Below are 21,716 nucleotides of genomic sequence, written 5' to 3' on the forward strand. Positions count from 1 at the left end.
ATCCCTATGCTTGATTCTGCCTTCACAAGAACCCCTCCCGGCATATTGATGCCGAGCTTTTTGACAGGGGTTAGAAGCTTGTCTTTTTGTGTACGGCGTGACGTTCATTATCCCTCAAGGATATGCATGCTCCATTTGGGGCCTAGCAGGCACATACTATACATAACTGTGAAAGCATGATAGCACATCAAATAATACGGGGAAAACATTCAAGAGTTATATTATGCTGCTTCCTTGAATTGCTGAAGTAAGGATCTAGTGGCGTTACACTAGTAAAGCCATTGTTTTTGCAAGAATTATCTAGTAGAGTAGTGTATGTGGATAGCGTAGAGACTCTATTTTTGATTTATTGTGTTCAAAAACCAATTCGAACTAACGGATTGCTGTCTCGGAGTTACTAAATGATCATGGGCAACAGGTAACGCATGGCGACTCACAAACAGTAACCCCAACCCATGACCTCTCACCCAATCACCCGCAGTTAAATTCCCTCCCCTCGCTACACCGCCTTCACTACACCGCCCTCGCCGTCAATATGTCTTCCGGATTCACCGTTATTAACTTCGATCACGCAGAGAATGTTCGAATCAGGATCCCTGAAGATGGCCAGCCTGTTCCAATAAACTACTACTTTGGCAACATTGGTCTCCTTTTCCTTGACACCAATATTAACCCTGGATCGATTAATATTTCCGCTGGAAACATCCGAGTAATCCACAACTGGGCCGAAACTGCCATAGGTGCGATCACGGTCTCGGCTGATAACATTGGAATCGTCTTTCACTACTACCACACTGGGTCTGAGGCTGTCACTATTGATGCCGACAACATTGACATGATCTACAATCGTTCGTGAGGGCTACATCCAGAGCTGGAGAGCGGCCTAGGCACCTTTAAAGATGTGAGGTCCATACCCTTGCTTTTCCTGCATGACACCAGCAGGTACGTCTATATCTCCCACATATATAGGTAGCTGTTACTAACCTTGGGACGTGTCACACTTCTAGATCAGTTCCGCGGATACGACTGAAGTGCCGGATCTTCTTGCCTGATGTGTTGATACACACAAGATCCTGGAGAGCGTGCGATTTGTCGAGCCAACCTGTGATAAACGTGACTTGTACCCATCAGCTGCCAGAAGGACCCATTCATGGAAAGGAACACACTGTACGAGCTTAATACCCTGTGATGTCGTGCCTCGTCGTGCCTTTTCTTGGCTTCCGCTGGATTGAAGATACGTGGACGAGGATGGATAGTGATACTGAATCATTGTGATTCCGATCACTGAAGATAATTCCTGAGCTCTTGACAATCAAATTGAAGCCTCAAAGACCCTTAAGTACGCCTGGAGATCATATGAATAGCGTAGATTCCATGTTTTACCCAGCCCATCCACTCCTAGCAAGTTGATGTGAAATAGCTTCACTTGTTGACAAAGGACCTGCTTCATCTCTACAAACACTCCTAATACTGTCCAATCGGGATCAATGGAGATCACCTCATATCTATTTATTTGGTCTAATATCACCATCTCCAATCCACGTGACCTATACTATCTATCGGGAGTTTCCGTCATCGGACTCCAACCTCCTGCAAGGCTCCACGAACCCGCTTGCTTTGAGTCTCCGGAGTTGATGCTGTAAAATTGCAGCTGCTACTGAAGTGATCACCCTTAGATTGTCGCCTATCCATCTTGTTGACCTTCAATGAAGTTCTCTTCATACCTTGCAGCCGCGGCTGCTATCACTGGCGTGAAGGCTTCTCCGCACCCCGCACCTGCGCAACAGGAACCCTTGGGAGCACCATCCACGCCGTCACAGCCAATCTACAGCCAGACCGGTGCAGAAGATATAATCAAAAACTCACCTCTACTATCATTCCACCGAGACTTGGTCGAGATTGAGTCAATCTCCGGCAACGAGCACGATGTCGGCCTCTTCGTCGCAAAGTTCCTAGAGGCCCGGAACTTCACCGTCGTGAAGCAGGAGGTGCCTCCGCTGAAGGGCCATGAAAGCCCAAAGACAAGATACAACATCTACGCATATCCTGACTCGCATTCGGAGCCTCCTGCCATCCTTCTCACGAGTCATATCGATACTGTCCCGCCTTTCATCCCCTACTCGGTACATCGCCCTCAATCCGATGAGTCCGGCAGCTTTGACTCCGAAAATCTCGTCCTGGCTGGCCGCGGTACCGTTGATGCTAAGGGCAGCGTTGCAGCGCAGATCTTCGCTACACTTGAAACGCTGAACGAACAACCCAACGCAAAGCTGGGCCTTCTCTTCGTCGTCGGCGAGGAAGTCGGCGGTGATGGAATGAAGGTCTTCTCCGACTCGAAATATAACAGAGACAGCACCTACCACACCCTTGTCTTTGGTGAACCCACCGAAGCAGCCCTGGTCTCCGGCCACAAGGGCATGCTCGGCTTCGAGGTCTTCGCTCACGGCTCTGCCGCGCACTCGGGCTACCCATGGCTTGGCCGCAGTGCCGTCTCAGCAATCCTGCCCGCGCTGTCTCGCGTCGATCAGCTAGGAAACATCCCCACAAAGGAGGGCGGTCTTCCATCTTCCCCAAAGTACGGAAACACGACGCTGAACGTTGGTGTTGTCCGCGCTGGTGTTGCGACTAACGTTGTTCCCGCTGAGGCCTATGCTGATGTCTCTGTTCGTCTTGCTGCTGGTACACCCGACGAGGCCCGTGAGATTATCAAGCGCGCTGTTGAAGATGCCTCCCGTGATGTGGATGCGGAGGTTGTTGTGGACTTCGGCTCGCATGGCGAGTCTTATGAGCCTCAGGATCTTGATGTGGACGTTGAGGGTTTTGATGTCACTACCGTAAACTATGGTACCGATGTTCCGAATTTGTCTGTTCGGTCTGGCGTTAAGCGCTACCTTTATGGCCCTGGCAGTATCTTCGTTGCTCATGGTGACCATGAGGCCCTGAGCGTGCGCCAAATTAAGGACGCCGTTAGTGGATTCAAGAAGCTGATCCAGGCTGCTTTGGATAGAGAGGAGCAGGGCCTTGCCGTATAATTGGTCATTGCTTTTGCATAGCTTGCATACGACAGCCGGGGAAGCATTATTTCGGGTGATTATTTTATTTTAGCTACTTCGCATATATTTCCCCGAGGGCCTGATCAATTTCCTACAAAAAGCGAACTTGGAAAGCAAGGTTCTAGTATCGAAAGCTCAAGCCACCAATCTTATATATTGCGCCCTGAAAGTAAAGTTGGTCATGTACAGAAGTTGGTATACATAATCTGGTTCTCCAGATTCCAAACATGGCATAGAAACAAAGTGCTGTACAAACAAAACATATAACGGACATTAAGGACATGCCTCGTCAAAAACATCTCAAATCTACTGCCTCGGCTTCCTCTCCCACCCGGTCTTGAGATCGCCACTAGGCTTAAAACGCGGGAACGGATGAGCCTCGGTGTTAAAGACATGGTCCTCAAGCGAGATAAAATCACGGTCCGAGAACAGGAGGTAGAAGTACTTAAGTGTCTCTGCCATCCAGAAGCTCTCCATATTATCACGCCTGTAGGGTGGGACGGCATCCGCATTACCGAGCGAGGTAAAGCCCTTAATGCGGAAAATGGGTTCTTTGTTGGTTGTTGTTGGAATGCGAGAGACGCTCTTCTTCTCTACCACGGCTGTGTGCTTGACGAAAGACTTGAAAATCTCCCAGCCCCACTGGCGGTACATGTCGTCGCCGGTGATGCGGTACATGTAGAAGAGGGACTCGATCGTTTCCGGGCGTTGTAGGTTGTGGCGGTCGTTCCGGTGAATTTCGATGTCTTCGCGCCATGACTTCGAGCCATCGTTTAGCGTCTCCAGGGACTTAGAAATGCCTTTCAGTGCTTCGGGCTTTGATCCTTGTTTCGGGGTCGTGGCCAAGACTGGGTACTTGTCTCCCATCATTACAGGTTCGGAGTCTAGCGTGAAGTAAGAGATCTCGGAGGCGAGTCCTGTTGCTGTTCTTTTGTGCATTGCCCAGCAGGTCTTCATCAACTCGCGTGACATGAGGATCTCCTCTTCGCGTTGTTGAGACCAGTCCGAGGACTTTCTTGCCTCGGATAGTGACCGACCTCCTGTAGCGCCAAGCGCAATTGTTCCCGGCATGAAGCAGACCAGGTGGTCCATTCGGGGTAGGAGTTCCTTGTCCAAGCCCTGAGGCCGTTCGCCGACGATCATGAGCTGTGCATTCTTGGTGAACGTGACCAGATGCTTGCGGATGCCTTTTAGGGCCTCATCCCACATCTCTTTGTAAACAAGTTCCTGTTGTGAGGTCTGCAGGTATTGCTTGATGAGGTATTCTGGTGGGGTCAGCTTAAATCCAGCCATCTCCAAAGATTTTAAACATACCATAGTACGAGTCTGCTTTACTGCCGAGACTAATACTGTCTCCCTTGAACGACCCACTATCCGGGTGAATAGTACTTCGAACAAGGCCATCCTGGGGCAGTTGATAGTCAACCAACTTCATGACATTCTCCACTATCTTCCAATATTCTGCCTCCCCAGTCAACTTGGCCAGATATTTGAATTCAAGCTGCACTGACCCAGCCTCAGAGACAGATGTGGCTCCTTCATCAAAGTGAACTGGGATACCCGCTGATGTGTTAAGATTGACATTCGACCATGGGATGCCACTCGGAGACTCAAAAGCCCCGAGCAGTCTGTCGGCAAGATCGGTAGCCTTTTCAATGTACAGGTCTTCACCCGCAGCACCGACATCGTCGTCGTTCAGCGGTGCCAAATCGGGAAATTGGGTTGAGAGATAGTGCGCAGACAGCAGACCGCCCAGCATGCGAATACTCGTCTCGAATGTGTTCACATCCCGGTCCTGGTCATACCGCAGCGACGTCGAGATCCATTGTCTGGCTCGGTGAACCTTGGAGGTCAGGTTCATGATCATCAGGGTGTCCAGCGAGTCGACGATCATCCAGCCTAACCCGCCGCTAGTAACTTCCTGGTTGACATTTGACACGGGACGATACTGGTCGTAGCCTATGGAAAATATCAGCTCTGCATTCAACACATAAAGCCACATCGCAACTTACCCCATGCGTTCTTCTCATAACCCTCCCAGCTAACAATGAAAGCGTCCCGCACTTTCTCTCGCCTCTCAGCCCAGTCAGATGTATCCGAAGAAGCCTTCTCATCTTCCAAAGTCTGAGCCCACCTCCAAAGTTCCACCCCCTTATCGTTTGATCGTGACCCTGTCCATGACGGGAGATAGAAGTTATAGTATAGCAAAAATACCAGACTGCACACTCCTAGAAGGGCAAAGAACGGCCTCCATCGTCTCCGGGGACCTGTGCGCCGTGGTTGGAAGTAGGGCTTGTCTTTGTATAACGGTAGCGTGCGGTCTTTCTCGAAATAGCCGTTCACTTTGTTGGATAGGGGGATCGGTTGGTTGGACAGCCCGTAGCCACGGAGGCCGTTGCGGGTGTTCTGGTAGAAGCTGTCTTGTTGCGCTGGCGCGAACGGACTGCGCGATGGTTGGTATGCCATTGTTTCTTCTGGGAAAGCTTCTGGCTTCGCGAATGTCTGCCGGGGTTGCTATTAACGATCGCGACACATAAGGGTGGAATGGCGGTTCGGTGTTACTGGGGTTCCGCTTTGGTTGAAATCGAGGAGGTAGGTTTGGGGATTTCAGGTAGGAGTTCTAGTTTGCTGTTCAATAGCAGTCAGTCAGTTTGATTTCTTCCAGAAGGAACCCCTCGCTGTAGAATGTGACATACCGATGTGCCTATTCATTCACAAATACCGTTTTTGTGTCGTGGTCTTGGTCGGAATGCTCATCCAGACACTATTCCACAAGGCAAATGTGACCCTGATCCAGATGTGTATGGTGGGTAGTCCGTAAACAATTTCTCTGCGGAGATGCGGAGGCGCGGAGACTGTCCCGCGTGTTCTCAGTTGCCAAGTCCAAGATTTGAAGCCAAGTATCCAGGGACAACTTCGATGTTAGTTTCAACTGGAATTCGCGCGCCTGACGAAGACGATTGAGAACGTGGCAAGGTTGAAGGAAGCTGGGGAAGTGGAGAGCCAACATCAGGAGTCCGCAAATCATCTCTTTGCACGCGTAACCAGTTCCCGAAGTAATGGAGGCATATGATAATTTGTACAATGAAGATTTCACCAGACTACAGGACTCAAATCATTCAATGATGATACTTATATTCTAATTTGGACCCTACTGAGCAAAACTTGCGATCTACGCCACAAGTTGGAGCAGCAAGATAGTTAAATGCATAGTATTAGCGCTTCATGAGAAAGATCTAAACCACGCACTAAAGGCTACTTGCCCAAGATAGTTACAATTACAGCTTCTGGTACTCAAGCTTGCCCTCCAGCTTCTTCGCCTCTGCGACCTTCCGTACAGCCTTGTTGAAGTCATCCTGGTTGATGGCGTCGCGGTAATCCTTGATCGCGAACAAACCCCTATAATATGTTAGTTCGCCGTTCATAGTATCCTTTGTGGCTAGGGGACCGGATTGCACTTACGCTTCGGTAACAACATTTCGAAGATCAGCACCGTTAAGACCGTCACTCATCTTGACCACACTCTCAAAGTCGATATCACCCTCCTGCTGAACCGTGCTCGTGTGGATCTTCAAGATCTCCAGGCGGCCGACCTCATTAGGAAGAGGAATCTCAATCTTTCGGTCCAGACGACCAGCACGCAACAGAGCGGGGTCCAGTGTGTCGGGTCGGTTGGTTGCCATGATGATCTTCGTCTTTCCTAGGTAGTCGAAACCATCCAGCTGGTTCAGCAACTCCATCAGCGTCCGCTGAATTTCTCGATCTGCTGAGGTACCCTCCGAAAATCTTCGTCCACCAATGGCGTCAATCTCGTCCATGAAGATGATACAGGGTTCGTGTTCCTTGGCGTATCCGAACATTTCTCGGATCAGTCGAGCGGATTCACCGATATACTTATCAACGATAGCCGATGAGACCACTGGACATAGTCAGTGATTTGCAAAGAGAAAGTATAGGTCCAAACATACCCTTCAGGAAATTGGTTTCGATCGAGCTGGCCACTGCTCGTGCAAGCAGCGTCTTACCAGTGCCCGGAGGACCGTAGAGCAAGACACCCTTTGGAGGCTTGATACCAACTCTGTGGAAGAGCTCTGGGTTCTTCAAGGGCAGTTCAATAACCTCTCGAAGCTCTCTGATCTGGTCGTTGAGACCACCAATACCGGCAAAGTTGACCGACCCGGGATCCTCCAGAGACATGTTGTACACCAAAGGATCAACCTCACGAGGTAACATCCGCATGATGGTGAGTGTTGTCATATCCAAGGCCACACGTGTGCCTTGCTTCATCTTGGCCTTATCCACCTTTGACCGACAACCGACGACATATCGAGGCCCGGACGACGCCTTGACGATGACTATAGATTGGTCAGTCGCCCAAAACAAGCCCAATATGTATAAGGATGGGGATGATACTCACATCGCTCTTCATCAAGCTGCTTCAACACCTCGCCGATGATCTGACCCACACTTTGTAGCGCCTTGATGTTCTCCTCGGAGATATCAAACTCCCGCTGGAGATCCTTGATGCCCAATCGGAGAGTCTTCAGCTTAGTTTCCCACTCTCGTAGCTCGAGCAAGCTCTTTTTATAGTCCTCGAGCGACTGGTCGCGCTCCGGGTCGCTCATGATGAAGGACGGTCGAACGACAGGTTCACCGAGTGTAAAGGGATAGATAGGAAAGCCGAGTCGAGAGTGCAATCTAAAGAGGTAGGGTTGTGGAGGATCGTGGATGCAGAATGGATGGATCTGAATGAAAGGTAGCACCTTGCCTGGGGAGCTTCCAGCGCGGCGCAGCGATGAGCCAAACAGGGTCACATGACTTTATTATGTCATGTTCTTGGCATTTACAGACACCTGAGGCGATGAGGCCAGAAATCAAAGGCATTAAGGCATCAACAATGGAAAGCAATAGATTACGTAATACTTAGCTCATCGAAATCCGATGTGAACACCTCAAAAGTCAGGCTGCAACCAAGCTGTCTTCGTCAAATCCGAAACATGGCAATGCTACGTAGGACGAACAAGTCAAGTTGCTTCGATTGGTCAAATATCATAATCAAAGCTACAGTAGTATTAGTCCAGTCTAATACAGTGGGCAACTTCCAGCTTCTACCAGGCTGAAGCACGGCCCAGGAGGGGGGCATGGAGGGGCATGGAGGGCTGTATACACAAGCCTACAGAGTACAGCGCGTTAACTCCCAAGGTTATCATATGCTCGGAAGAAGACTATGCCATCATAGCTCTTCCGTTTCTCGGAAGATCTCGTAGCTGAGGTGCCGCATACGGTCGGATCAGCCAGCAAGAGCTGGAGAACAGCCGTGGAGCCCCACCGTCGCATTGGAAAGAATCGGAGGAACAATGATCTTTTCCGGGGTTAATGGGGAATATATAAAAGACTCGGGTCCCTCCGTATAGATAATCTTCTTTTAGTTGAAGTTGTTTACTCTTTATACAGGTAAGTTGTGAACTATCATAAGTTGCTTATATACCCCGCCATCACCCCTCCTCTCCCCTATACCTTCACCTCTACATTCCTCCAATCTTCTGGAAAGCCAAAGAATACCCAAAACTCCCCCGGTGATCGTAAGTAGGCAAACCGACATTGCCCCATCAACAAGTGGTTGAGCTCGCAAATCACGTCCTTCTCCATCCCGCCCATTCTGTTTCGGTCATCGGTGAACACCCCCGCCGTTAGTCACACTGCTTTGCCATATATCTGCCCGGTTCCTGTTTCATTTTTCCTTTCTTTCAACTGACTGAATATCAGCCTGTCCTTCAAAATGCCTATCTCTAAGATCCACGCTCGCTCCGTGTATGACTCTCGCGGTAACCCCACCGTTGAGGTTGACGTTGTCACCGAGACCGGCCTCCACCGCGCCATTGTGCCCTCCGGTGCTTCCACTGGTATGTCCATCCTGAATTTTGGAACGAGCATTGGAAATAGGACTAGAAAGCTAACACCTTTTTCCAGGTCAGCACGAGGCCGTTGAGCTCCGTGACGGTGACAAGGCCAAGTGGGGTGGTAAGGGTAAGTAAACCATCAGCTTTCAACTACATCCCGGGATTAGCCCTAACAAGTTCACTCTGAAGGTGTCCTCAAGGCCGTCAAGAACGTCAACGAGACCATTGGCCCCGCCATCATCAAGGAGAACATCGATGTCAAGGAACAGGCCAAGGTTGACGAGTTCCTGAACAAGCTCGATGGAACCGCCAACAAGGGTAACCTTGGTGCCAACGCCATCCTCGGTGTCTCTCTGGCCATCGCCAAGGCTGCCGCCGCTGAGAAGGGTGTTCCCCTCTACGCTCACATCTCCGACCTTGCCGGCACCAAGAAGCCCTACGTCCTCCCCGTCCCCTTCCAGAACGTCCTCAACGGTGGTTCCCACGCCGGTGGTCGTCTGGCCTTCCAGGAGTTCATGATCGTTCCCGAGTACGTTTCCCCGCACCATAAACCTTTGTGATCCCATGACTGACGAATGCAGCACTGCTCCTTCCTTCTCCGAGGCTCTCCGCCAGGGTGCTGAGGTCTACCAGAAGCTCAAGGCTCTCGCCAAGAAGAAGTACGGCCAGTCCGCCGGTAACGTCGGTGACGAGGGTGGTGTCGCTCCCGATATTCAGACCGCTGAGGAGGCTCTTGACCTCATCACCGAGTCCATTGAGCAGGCCGGCTACACTGGCCAAATTAAGATCGCCATGGACGTTGCCTCCAGCGAGTTCTACAAGACCGATGCCAAGAAGTACGATCTTGACTTCAAGAACCCCGACAGCGACCCCACCAAGTGGCTCACCTACGAGCAGCTTGCCGACCTCTACAAGTCCCTTGCTACCAAGTACCCCATTGTCAGCATTGAGGACCCCTTCGCCGAGGATGACTGGGAGGCCTGGAGCTACTTCTACAAGACCTCTGACTTCCAGATTGTTGGTGATGACCTGACTGTCACCAACCCCCTGCGCATCAAGAAGGCCATTGAGCTCAAGTCTTGCAACGCCCTCCTCCTCAAGGTCAACCAGATTGGTACCCTGACCGAGTCTATCCAGGCCGCCAAGGACTCCTACGCCGACGGCTGGGGTGTCATGGTCTCTCACCGTTCCGGTGAGACCGAGGATGTCACCATTGCTGACATCGCTGTCGGTCTCCGCTCCGGCCAGATCAAGACCGGTGCCCCTGCCCGTTCCGAGCGCCTGGCCAAGCTTAACCAGATTCTCCGTATCGAGGAGGAGCTTGGTTCCAACGCTGTCTACGCTGGCGAGAAGTTCCGCACTGCTGTTAACCTGTAAATGCGGTCTTTCAGCGTAGATCGGGCTTAGGCTCAAAAAGATGGTTTGATGATTCCGTCACAACCCATGATGATTATGAATTTAATTAAGAATTTAAACGAAAATAAATTTCCATTTCAAAATCAAAATCAAACAAACAAATTGTATAGTAAAAGAAGTATACGATCAGTTCATCGGGCATCAAAAGGCCCCGAGAGATCACGTGCACATACCACCTGGGGACGATAAGTTGTGTCCCACATAAAATTTGCCCTCGCCCCTCCATCCTTTGCTGGGTCCGTTTGGCTTGTTACTTGGTCTTGCGTATAGCGCATTGCTTACCTTCGTTTTTCTCTGTCTTATCAGATTCAGACGCTTTTTCTATAGCCTAAAATGCCACCTTCTAAGTGGGGTATGTTCTTATCCTTCACTAGCATCCCCCGCCACCGAGCCCTTGCTAATTTCCTGCAGATGAAGAGGAGAGCGACTCGCCTCCTCCTGTCGTTGCCCCTCGCCGCAGATTCGACGACGAAGAAGACGAAGATGTAAGACAGCCTCCTAAAACCGTTTACTAAGGCAACATTCCCTTCGCGACAGTCACTAACACAACTCTGAATAGGTCCTCGACTCATGGGATGCCGGCGAAGACTCTGAGGTAGAGCGCGAGAAGGCCAAGAAGGCCGAAGAAGCCGCGGCCAAGGCCAAGGCCGCCGCCGCAGCAAACAAGAAGACCAAGGCCCAGCGGATAGAGGAACACCGGGAGCAGCGACGACAGGAGGCCGGCTCCAACGATGAGTCTGGCAGCGAGGATGAGGCGGACCGCCGCGCTCGTCTGCGCAGGACTGAGCAGGATGCCGATCTCGCCCATGCCGAGGATCTCTTCGGCTCCGTCGACACCAAGCGCAACAAGGGTGCCCCCAAGGCCATCGTCATCAGCGACCAGACCGACCCTACCAAGTCCATCGACCTATCCTCCATGCCGCTGTTCAAACCCACCACCAAGGACCAGTTCACTCGTCTGAGCGAAGTCCTCATTCCCCTCCTGACTCCTCACTCTAAGAACCCTCAGTACACCCTCTGGGCGCAGGACTTCACTCGCAAGCTTGTCAAGGAGTTGCCCAGCGCTGAGATCAAGAAGATTGCCAGTGCTCTGACCACCGCTAGCAACGAGAAGATGCGCGAGGAGCGCGCTGCCGACAAGGGCAACAAGAAGACCAAGGCTGCTAAGACTAAGATCTCGCTGAATGCTAGCCGTGGCCCTGTCGACAACACCAACTACGATGGTGATGACGGTCTCGGCGATGATGACTTTATGTGATTATGGACTAGTCTCCGAATTGTTTCGCGCTTGCTTTCTGTTGGATTTGTTCGAAAATACGCATAAAGGGATATATCTCTTTTCTCATTGCCCCGGCACCCAAAAGGTTGACCTTGCTTTTTCATCCTAAACCTCACCATGTACACCCCCCAGACTCTACAATCTACAATATCCAACCCATAGAAGATTGAAATTCATCATCCAATTATTACATGACTCTGTATACAAGTCCATCAACCCAATCCGCATCCCGATTACTCAACCAATCCTACTTCGCAAATGCACGACTTCTAACAAGAGTCCTAATACACTGACTCTTATTCATCATACCAATCTGCTTAGCCTCCTGCTCAATCTCCCGAATTCCAATGCGCAGAGACATATACCCCTCATCATCAAGGGCAAACAGCGCCTCCAGCACCCAAACAACACAATTCAAGGTCTCCCGATATCGTGCCGAGTACAGCGTCAAGGGTACAATCGCCAGTCTATCTGCCAGCGCAGCATGTAGAACTGGTGACACAGTCCCGATTTGAAGGGCTAGTACCAGTCGACCGAGAGTTGAGATTTCGCTTGTTGGCTCGCTTTTGTATTCCCAGGCTGTGGGACCGCCTTCGTTGATTATGTGAAAAACCGTTCCTGTTATGGCTGTTTGGGCGAGATATAGTTCCCAGTGAAAGAGATATGTGTTTCCTCGATCAAGGAGGAGGATGTAGAGTGTGTTTGGTTCGAGTTTGAGGGGTTCTGAGAATGTCATTATGGGATGTTTGGACCGCGGGTTGTTAAATGCTTTTGAATCTTGATTTTTGTCTTGATGAGAGATGGAGAAGAATAATTTGAGAGAACTATACTCTGGTTTATACACGTTTAATTCCTCGTTTACAGAAATAGTTACAGGTGAACTAACTTAGTACCTATCGCCCCCTCATACCACATACCACATACCACACCGGGTCCACGTCGACAGAATCCGACAGCATGGCTTTTGGGTATACTATTAGCGATCAGACGAACCAGTCTTGTAGGGAGCTTGCCAGGCGGAATCAAAACCCCGAATACAACTGGGTGTTTTTGGCTAACCTGCATCTGCACTTTATGTATCTTGCTGCGCATTTCAGCCGATATAGCCGAATCTAGCATAGACGGGGCTTTGCTGACTTTCTTGTCATGTGGTAGTTTCTAAGATCCACAACTATTCGCTTCGCTTGCATGGAGATCTGCAGCCAGAATTAGACCTGTCAACAGTATGTCGAGGGACTGTTTGGTACTTCTTTTACTTCTTTGGTCCTAGCGTTTTTAGAGTATTAAGGAACCTTGATATATTAAAGAGACGGAAGACGACTGATTTATCTTGATATCTATTTATTCTATTTCACTTTATATCTTTTATCCTACTACTCCGTACCAAGTAGGTCTTCGGTAGACAACACTCAAGATCGACGTCGAACTTGCATCCACCAACCCTTGCCAAGAACCAAGCAAACAAAATAGTCCCTATAATTCTGCTGACATGCCCTTGAAATGAGGCTCAACAAGGCAGGAATATCAAGGCAGAAATCCAAAGTTACATGTATACATTACGAATGCTGGGACGATGTCCCTATCCCGGGCGCCTTCGGCCATCCAAACTATTTCTGACGTGCTTGACGCACAACAGGAGCGGGAGAATTGTCTTGGAAGTGACGTCTCTGTCCAAAAATGTCCAAAAATAGGCACTGTATATGCACTAGGAATGTTGCGTTTCGCCTATACATACCCTTCTTCTATGTTTGTCTTCTATCAATAGGATGTATTGGATGAGTAGGAAGTCCAGTGGTAGGTGGATTTGGTATGTGACTGATGATATTGCCAATAACTTGAGCCATGTTCTCTTAGACCAGGAGTTCTTCCGATGGAACCTTATGATGTGTATAGTTCTTATAGGACTTGAGCTTGCGTTGCTGTCTATACTTCCCTGTCGGATGCAACCCCGATGAACTCCATATAAACGATACTAAGACACTCCAACGACAACTTACACCGATGTCAAGGAAAAAAGAATGAAATCCTAACTGCAATAGACTTCCACGCCAACCAATACCACAAAGAAGCTGTACAGCTATACACATCTCAGAAATAAAACCAATCAACATCGCGCACCAATAACTAGGGCCACAATTCGCCAACCATCCCATTTTGCACCTCGTGGCGCTTCCCCGCTGCTATCACTCTGCGGAGCAAGTTGCAGCATGCATACCGTCCCCCTGTTCAGTTGTCATACCCAGTAGCTTCCAAGGTTGTGCGCGCCTCCGTGGCGCTCGACCCGGACGGCTTCGATTGGTCCGCTGGTTCGTGAGAAGAATGCGTACTCGGTGAGTCCGTTGAGGAGGGAGAGGATAGCGAATTTGGGTGTGTTGGAGCCTCATTTTCTTTGAGGGTGTCTCGTCCGGCCGTCGACGCCGACAAAGCGCTTGTTCGATCCTGGGCCCCGAGGTGATGGGTTTTGCATCTTTGGCTCTTGACGACATGGCTTTTTGGATGGCGCTGCTTAGGGGTCTTTAACTGTGCGTGGGGTGTCTCACTTTGGAAGTTGAGGCCTTGCCTGGCGAGTGGTGTGTTTATGGTGCGTCCCTGGGGTTCGGAGGCCCTCCAGACCGAAACCCATTGTAGATTGCATGTTTGCTATAGACTCTAGTCAGGCAGATGGCGGAATTGACAAGCCCGTGTCTTAACTACGGCACTCTACTTCAATATGCTTCAAGGAATGTTAAGAGAGAAATCATTGGCTACGCAAGCCTAATACAGGATGCAACTTGGGGGAAGAGATCCGAGTGGAATTGGAAAACAAACACATTTAATCGTGCTGGAGTGGGAATAGGAGACAATAAAAGAGAGAGAACTTCCACTCAGCCCCTTTTCTTCGCTCGCGTCAACCGAATATCAAACTCCGCCGGCCGACCCACACGGTCCCCGAACACGTGCAAGATATCTGCCGGTCCAACCCAGCGTTGCAATGAAATCAAAGAAGCGACTTGCGTGACCACGTCCAGGGAAAAATGCGAACGCCCACCCTAGCAATCGGCATACATAATGCTCCTTTAAGCCTCAGCCTCCGTGGGCTTAGCCTCCTCGGGCTTCTCCTCAGCGGGAGCAGCGCCCTCAGTGGCAGCAGCGGCAGGAGCCTCCTCCTCAGGCTTGTCCTCCTTGGCACCCTCGCCCTCGTTGCCGTCAGATGAGGTCCAGAGGGTGAGGTTGTCGCGCAGCAGCTGCATGATCAGGGTGCTGTCGCGGTAGCTTTCCTCGGAGAGGGAGTCGAGCTCTGCAATAGCGTCATCGAAGGCCTGCTTGGCGAGGTGGCATGCACGATCCGGGGAGTTGAGAATCTCGTAGTAGAAGACGGAGAAGTTCAGGGCGAGACCCAGGCGGATGGGGTGAGTAGGGGTGAGTTCGGTTTGGGCAACATCGGTGGCATTCTGTTGTGCGATTAGCAAGTGTCTAAGAAGAGAGAGATTGACTGTAACAAGCAAGGCAAGAGAGGGTAAATACCTTGTAAGCCTCGTGGGCAGCAGTGGCAGCACCCTTGCGCTTGGGGCCGGAAGCGAACTCAGCAAGGTAACGGTGGTAGTCACCCTTCCTGTTGACAGATTAGTTGAATTGTCTCAAAGTCTGATGATCGGTTTGGGTTGACGCACATCTTGTAGTAGAAGACCTTCGACTCGCCAGTCTCGGCCTTGGGGATGAGAGCCTGGTCGAGGACGTCAAGGACATCCTGGCAGACCTGCTCAAGCTCGGTCTCAATCTTCTGGCGGTAATCACGGATGATGCCGACGTGCTCGTCGGAGCCCTTGTTCTCCTCCTTCTGCTCAATGGAGGAGATGATGCGCCAGGACGCACGGCGGGTGCCGACCACGTTCTTGTAGGCAACGGAAAGGAGGTTACGCTCATCAACAGTAAGCTCGCCGCCAATCTATATATATGTTAATGGCTTAAATTCAGGCGATCCGGAAGGTTATGGGGAAACCGTGTCATACGTTGGCGACTTCCTGTTGGGCGGTTAGCGTGGGTTCCCCGACAGTAAACAACACAAGGAGTTGCGACTAACCTTCATGTAGGTGACCATTTCTGTAAAGCAAAAAGTGACACGTCAGTGTACGCGTTCAACCTCGCCATCACGAGCCAACTTACCATCGTAGCGCTCGGCCTGCTCGCAGAGCCTCGCGAGGAACGTCTTGCTGGTGAGGGGTCAGCTATGTTGGGCAACAGGATAGGAGACGGCGATAGCGATCTTACTTCTCACGCTGCATTGTAGAGATGTTAGCCCAGTTCTTATCGACAGAAATTCCAGATGGGGAGTTTAAGGGAATGTGGGATTGCGATGGCGGTGACAACGCAAGAGGGGCCGATGGAAGTGGGGGAAACAGCATCTTACCTCAGAACCCATAGTGAAAATCGAATGGAGTGTTGGAGTGGGAGATTTAAATAAGAGATAGGGGAACGCGAAATGCAGAAGGAGAAGATGGGTAAAGAGGACCAAGTGGGGGGAGGAGATGGAGTCCAAAAGGTGAAGGGAGTTTGGGGGCATTTGAATCATAACAATAATACGCCGTTAGCTTGTACTAGGTACTTAGTGTCACGTAATGTGACACTAGTTAGTGGAGGTACGGGTACTTGTGCTGCGGCCCAGTATTGAGTTTACTGCTGATCCCCCCTACCCAGTAATTTATTTGGCGGGGAGAGGTATACATGACAGTACATGATACAATGCTGACTTAATTGTAGACTGCCTTGTAGACTGCCTTCATAGTTAACTACCAATGGACTTGAGGCAGAGATGTATAAGGTATATATGAATCTACAATATGATATTTGCCTGGTGAATGTTGTCACAACCCAAGTACCTGGTACCAGATCCCGGTACTGTCACCGAGGATCAGTTGAAAGTACATGACCACAATCCTGTCAGTTGTCTATCTAGATATCTTTGAGATATAACGTTAAGCATCAACAGTACCTACATAGGTAGATAGTCAAATGAGTATATCGCAAATGAGACAAGGTCTGGGGATGATGATGCAAGTACCTTTGGAACCTTCCAGACACTGTACCTGTATGATGTAGTTGATCAGCCGCACACCGACATCACATGTATCACAGGTATCGGCAAACATAACGATTTAGAAGTTGGAGTTGAGAAATGAATTATTATAATGTATACAGTCTATACACACTGTACAATCGACTTTAATAGGTTAGCTACTCAAGAATAAGTCCGAGATTTCCCTGACTGGATAGGCTATCAAGCACTACTGTCTACCTAGGTAGGTGTTAGGGATCATGTTTACTGCGTTTGGGCCTATAACAGGAGCACAAAATTGAAAATGAACGTCTGTCAAGCTTTGGTGCCAAAAACCAAAGACTAGTCTAGGCTGAGTACGAATGCACTCTAGCTTGAGCAACTAACCAGCACAGGCAACATGTGTTTTCATTAAAATAACGTTAAGCATAATTTGGGACTTTACTTTGGGATTTGCAATCTCGTTAGGACAGATCAAAGAGGTAATCTGTTGCCCAATTCATTCATCCTTCATTTCCTAGATTTAGGCGTGAAAGATGAGTCTGCATCTACAGGGAGAAAAGAGGGAAAGTAAGGAGGTTGGCCACACAGAGCGGGGACTACAGTACATGTAGACATGTACTGTACCATGTGTGCCATGTGTTTTAAATCAGAGTCTTCCGAGGGGCGAGAGTGAGATCATTGATCAATGATCCCAATGATGCAACAGTGGGCTCTTTTAGCTTCAGCCTTATAGGCAAGGGGATCTCATGCTGACTCCTATAGGTTGCGCGTCTAGCATAAGGCTGTGCCTTAGCCTCGATGATCTCTACCCTGGTAACAAAGCAAGCCCAACGGCAAGTGGACTTAGATGGTTCTGTCTGATTCAATCTTTATCCGAGGACTGCCACCCTCCTGATCACACAGCCTCCGAAAGGGATACAGGTACAGACGTCAAGAGAGTCGAAAGCCCAGTCAGAGGGCAAAGCAGTCTTCCAGTTGAGAGTTGACCGGCTCGATTTAGAAGATCGGATACCCATTTTAGACAGCGGTGTCCTTTTCAGACCTTCCAAGCACCAAGCCGCCAAGGAGAGAGATTACCCACAATTGACCATCCGATAGGCAAAGAACGATGCAGCCTAGTGACGCCCCCATAAGTCATTTCAAGTGTGAGCAGGCAAGCTGGGAAATGGTATCCATGACGCTATAGTGCCACGATGCTCTTTGGGGGAGAACCTAGAAGGGGAGAGAATAGAGAACACAGCTTCTGGTATAGAAATGGATTATATACAGAGTTATATCAATCAAAGTCCAGCGGGAAAAAGAGCAGCAAAGCGGAGAAATTGCAGTTGACCCGCACTTCAGCCCTGCAGCCCTGTGACCCCTGGCAGCTTACTCAGCACCTGGAAGCAATGAGAACACGTTGTGCCTCGTCCCCCACTGGACCACTGGAGGTTCCCCATTCGGTTTTCGATCTATTTCCTGGCACTCTTCGCTCTTTTCTTTCTCTTTCTCCGGCTTCATCTATTTGGGTTGCACACACCCTATGTATCTAATCTAAACAGGTCTCCCATTTCTTTTCTCTTGTTTACATTTTCCTGAACGTTTCTGCCGTTGAGCTTAGCCATTATGGAGAATGCATTTCTCCGCACTCCAGCGGAATCGCTGGAGTACTTCAAGGTGACCGAGCAAACTGGTCTGTCCCAAGATGCGGTCGCGGAATCCAGAAAGCAATATGGGCCTAACGGTGAGTCCACATCCACACCGACCCCAGAGAAGCATTGACCTGACGCTTTATTTAGCACTTGCCGAAGAACCCCCAACCCCTATGTGGGAGCTGATTTTGGAGCAATTCAAGGATCAGCTTGTCCTTATCCTCCTTGGTTCGGCCGCCGTGTCGTTTGTGCTCGCTCTCTTCGAAGAGGGCGATGATTGGACTGCATTCGTGGACCCTATCGTTGTACGTGATCTGTTGTCTATATTCTGACTTGATCAGTCGTGCTGACTAGTTGGCAAACCTACAGATCCTCACTATCCTTATTCTCAATGCCGTCGTCGGAGTCACCCAGGAAAGCAGCGCGGAGAAGGCAATCTCGGCTCTTCAGGAATACTCGGCCAATGAGGCCAAGGTCGTTCGTGATGGAAAGGCTCGCCGTGTCAAGGCCGAGGACTTGGTCCCGGGAGACGTGATCCAGATCGCCGTGGGTGACCGTGTTCCCGCTGACTGCCGACTGCTCGCTATCCATAGCAACAGCTTCCGTGTTGACCAGGCTATTCTGACTGGTGAGAGCGAGAGTGTTGGCAAGGAGACCAAGGCTATTAAGGACCAGCAAGCTGTCAAACAGGACCAGGTCAACATGCTCTTCTCTGGTACTACCGTGGTAAATGGCCATGCTACTGCCCTTGTAGTCTTGACTGGTGGCTCGACTGCTATTGGAGACATTCACGAAAGCATTACTTCTCAAATCTCTGAGCCGACCCCCCTGAAGCAGAAGCTGAACGACTTCGGTGACATGCTGGCCAAGGTTATTACCGTCATTTGTGTCCTGGTTTGGGTTATCAACTATGAGAACTTCAACGATCCCGCTTTCGGTGGCTGGACCAAGGGTGCTATCTACTACCTGAAGATTGCTGTCTCCCTTGGTGTGGCAGCTATTCCAGAGGGTCTGGCAGTGGTTATCACCACCTGTCTGGCTCTTGGTACTCGTAAGATGGCCCAGAAGAATGCCGTTGTCCGGTCTCTTCCATCTGTTGAAACCCTTGGTAGCTGCAGCGTTATCTGCTCTGACAAAACTGGAACATTGACCACCAACCAGATGAGCGTGGAGAAGATGGTCTACCTGTCCAGCTCCGGCAACGGCTTTGAGGAAATTGATGTCGAAGGTACCACTTTCACGCCCGAGGGCAAGCTCTCTCAGAATGGCAAGGTCGTCGAAAACTTGGCTGTCTCTTCTTCGACTATCGAACAATTGGCCGAGGTCACTGCCATTTGCAACGCTGCTACTCTTTCCCATGACCCCAAGACCGGAGTCTTCTCTAGTATCGGTGAGCCCACCGAGGGAGCTCTTCGTGTCCTGGTCGAGAAGATTGGATCCACCGACACTGCCCTGAACCAGAAGCTCTACCGCCTCCCTGCGTCTGAGAGAATACATGCCGCTAGTGCTCACTACGAGTCCCGTCTTCCTCTCAAGGCTACCTATGAGTTCTCTCGCGACCGTAAGAGCATGTCCGTTCTTGTTGGCGAGGGCAAGGATCAGAAATTGCTGGTTAAGGGTGCCCCCGAAACTATCTTCGAACGCTGCACTCACGTCCTTCGAGGCGCCGACGGAACTCGTGTCCCTATGACCAAGGACCACTTGAAGCTTCTCAGCGAGGAGGTGGTTGAGTACGGTAACCGCGGTCTCCGTGTCATGGCCATTGCGAATGTCAGTGGTGTCTTTGGTAATCCTCTTTTGAAGAACGCCTCCACTACCGAGGACTACGCCAAGCTGGAACAGGATATGACTCTCGTTGGTCTAGTTGGAATGTTGGACCCCCCTCGTCCTGAGGTTGCCGATTCTATCAAGAAGTGTCACGCCGCCGGAATCCGTGTTATTGTTATCACTGGTGACAACCCAAACACCGCCGAGTCAATCTGCCGCGCCATTGGTGTGTTTGGTGCTAACGAGGATCTTACTGGCAAGAGCTACACTGGTCGCGAATTCGATAACCTCAGCGCAGGCGAACAGATGAAGGCTGTTCAGACTGCCTCGCTTTTCTCCCGTACTGAGCCTAGCCACAAGTCCAAGCTGGTTGATATCCTCCAATCTATGAACCATGTCGTTGCCATGACCGGTGATGGTGTCAACGACGCCCCCGCTCTGAAGAAGTCCGACATTGGTGTCGCCATGGGTACTGGAACTGATGTTGCTAAGATGGCTGCCGATATGGTTCTCGCGGATGACAACTTCGCTACCATTACCGTTGCCGTCGAGGAAGGTCGCTCAATCTACAGCAACACTCAACAGTTCATCCGCTACCTAATCTCATCCAACATCGGAGAGGTCGTGTCTATCTTCTTGACTGCTGCTCTGGGCATGCCAGAGGCTCTGGTTCCTGTCCAGCTCTTGTGGGTTAACCTTGTCACCGATGGTCTTCCCGCCACTGCTCTGTCTTTCAACCCTCCGGACCATGACGTTATGAAGCGCCCTCCCCGCCGCCGTGACGAGGCTCTCGTCGGCGGTTGGTTGTTGTTCCGCTACATGGTTATCGGTATTTATGTCGGCGCTGCCACCGTGTTTGGTTACGTCTGGTGGTTTATCTACAACCCCGAGGGTCCCAACATCACTTTCTGGCAGTTGGTAAGTTTCCATATTCCAGATATTCGTCTTGTGTGTCTAACAAATTCCTAGTCCCACTTCCACAAGTGCTCTGCTCAATTCCCCGAGATTGGTTGCGACATGTTCAGCAACGACATGGCCAAGTCTGCATCCACCGTCTCTCTTTCCATCCTTGTGGTGATTGAGATGCTGAACGCCATGAATGCCCTGTCCTCCAGCGAGTCTCTCCTGACTTTCTTCCTGGGCAACAACCCCATGCTGGTCTACGCCATCACTCTGTCCATGGCCCTTCACTTTGCCATTCTCTACATTCCTTTCCTTCAGAATCTGTTCTCAATTCTGCCCCTGAACTGGACCGAATGGCAGGCAGTCTTGGTCATCAGTGCGCCAGTTATGTGAGTGACAGTCTCTTCAATGTTCGAAAGAGCCATTGCTAACTCCCTAAACCAGTCTGATTGATGAGATCCTCAAGTTCGCTGAGCGTTGCCTCTACAACACCCGTGTTTCCGTCTCTCCGGCCGCTAACGGCGCCGCCGGTAAGCCCAAGCGGGCTTAAAGGAAAGATATACAGGAGGATAAATACCATCTTTTCTCCCGGGGTTCTTTGGCCCGTGCTAGAGAGTGTGAATAGAGATAGATGTGCCACTTATGACATGCTATCATGCCCATAGAAAGACCCTGAAATGAAAGATCGAGCATGTAACGATAGTTACAACGTTTTCTGTTCTTTTCTCTTTG

The 21,716-nt window shown here is 50.3% G+C and overlaps 9 protein-coding genes across 9 annotated transcripts; 5 read left to right on the forward strand and 4 right to left on the reverse strand.

The window, feature by feature from the left end:
* Positions 1 to 535: 535 nt before the first annotated feature.
* N7446_002791 (uncharacterized protein) lies at positions 536 to 856 on the forward strand (the record flags this gene model as incomplete). Its single annotated transcript, XM_058511540.1, has 1 exon — positions 536 to 856. The coding sequence occupies one exon, from the start codon at positions 536 to 538 to the stop codon at positions 854 to 856; it is 321 nt and encodes a 106-aa protein (XP_058377076.1).
* An 850-nt stretch (positions 857 to 1,706) lies between these two features.
* N7446_002792 (M20 family metallopeptidase) lies at positions 1,707 to 3,032 on the forward strand (the record flags this gene model as incomplete). Its single annotated transcript, XM_058511541.1, has 1 exon — positions 1,707 to 3,032. One exon carries the CDS (start codon positions 1,707 to 1,709, stop codon positions 3,030 to 3,032), a length of 1,326 nt encoding a protein of 441 aa, XP_058377077.1.
* A 327-nt stretch (positions 3,033 to 3,359) lies between these two features.
* On the reverse strand, positions 3,360 to 5,519 carry N7446_002793 (glycoside hydrolase family 47 protein; the record flags this gene model as incomplete). Its single annotated transcript, XM_058511542.1, has 3 exons — positions 3,360 to 4,318; positions 4,368 to 5,012; positions 5,066 to 5,519. 3 exons carry the CDS (start codon positions 5,517 to 5,519, stop codon positions 3,360 to 3,362), a joined length of 2,058 nt encoding a protein of 685 aa, XP_058377078.1.
* Positions 5,520 to 6,185: 666 nt separating this feature from the next.
* Positions 6,186 to 7,870, reverse strand: rpt4 (proteasome regulatory particle base subunit RPT4; the record flags this gene model as incomplete). The annotated part of the gene is made up of 4 exons (XM_058511543.1): positions 6,186 to 6,452; positions 6,516 to 6,972; positions 7,022 to 7,408; positions 7,471 to 7,870. Coding segments are annotated over 4 exons (1,365 nt in total), but the record flags the coding sequence as incomplete, so codon positions are not given.
* A 627-nt stretch (positions 7,871 to 8,497) lies between these two features.
* aspf22 (enolase acuN) lies at positions 8,498 to 10,433 on the forward strand. Its single transcript, XM_058511544.1, has 5 exons — positions 8,498 to 8,635; positions 8,820 to 8,956; positions 9,024 to 9,080; positions 9,143 to 9,482; positions 9,535 to 10,433. Exons 2-5 carry the CDS (start codon positions 8,833 to 8,835, stop codon positions 10,328 to 10,330), a joined length of 1,317 nt encoding a protein of 438 aa, XP_058377080.1. The 5' UTR covers positions 8,498 to 8,635; positions 8,820 to 8,832; the 3' UTR covers positions 10,331 to 10,433.
* A 269-nt stretch (positions 10,434 to 10,702) lies between these two features.
* On the forward strand, positions 10,703 to 11,627 carry N7446_002796 (eukaryotic translation initiation factor 3 subunit J; the record flags this gene model as incomplete). The annotated part of the gene is made up of 3 exons (XM_058511545.1): positions 10,703 to 10,721; positions 10,781 to 10,854; positions 10,929 to 11,627. The coding sequence occupies 3 exons, from the start codon at positions 10,703 to 10,705 to the stop codon at positions 11,625 to 11,627; spliced, it is 792 nt and encodes a 263-aa protein (XP_058377081.1).
* Positions 11,628 to 11,895: 268 nt separating this feature from the next.
* N7446_002797 (uncharacterized protein) lies at positions 11,896 to 12,384 on the reverse strand (the record flags this gene model as incomplete). Its single annotated transcript, XM_058511546.1, has 1 exon — positions 11,896 to 12,384. One exon carries the CDS (start codon positions 12,382 to 12,384, stop codon positions 11,896 to 11,898), a length of 489 nt encoding a protein of 162 aa, XP_058377082.1.
* Positions 12,385 to 14,704: 2,320 nt separating this feature from the next.
* On the reverse strand, positions 14,705 to 16,047 carry N7446_002798 (14-3-3 adaptor artA-like protein; the record flags this gene model as incomplete). The annotated part of the gene is made up of 8 exons (XM_058511547.1): positions 14,705 to 15,079; positions 15,153 to 15,240; positions 15,299 to 15,573; positions 15,638 to 15,649; positions 15,709 to 15,728; positions 15,792 to 15,838; positions 15,897 to 15,904; positions 16,036 to 16,047. The coding sequence occupies 8 exons, from the start codon at positions 16,045 to 16,047 to the stop codon at positions 14,705 to 14,707; spliced, it is 837 nt and encodes a 278-aa protein (XP_058377083.1).
* A 2,241-nt stretch (positions 16,048 to 18,288) lies between these two features.
* Positions 18,289 to 21,534, forward strand: N7446_002799 (calcium-transporting ATPase; the record flags this gene model as incomplete). The annotated part of the gene is made up of 5 exons (XM_058511548.1): positions 18,289 to 18,406; positions 18,462 to 18,619; positions 18,684 to 20,999; positions 21,051 to 21,373; positions 21,429 to 21,534. The coding sequence occupies 5 exons, from the start codon at positions 18,289 to 18,291 to the stop codon at positions 21,532 to 21,534; spliced, it is 3,021 nt and encodes a 1,006-aa protein (XP_058377084.1).
* Positions 21,535 to 21,716: the final 182 nt, after the last annotated feature.

This window comes from Penicillium canescens, assembly GCF_028828765.1.
Source record: "Penicillium canescens strain IBT 15451 chromosome Unknown utg000002l_segment0_segment0, whole genome shotgun sequence".
In the NCBI taxonomy this organism is placed as follows: domain Eukaryota; kingdom Fungi; phylum Ascomycota; class Eurotiomycetes; order Eurotiales; family Aspergillaceae; genus Penicillium; species Penicillium canescens.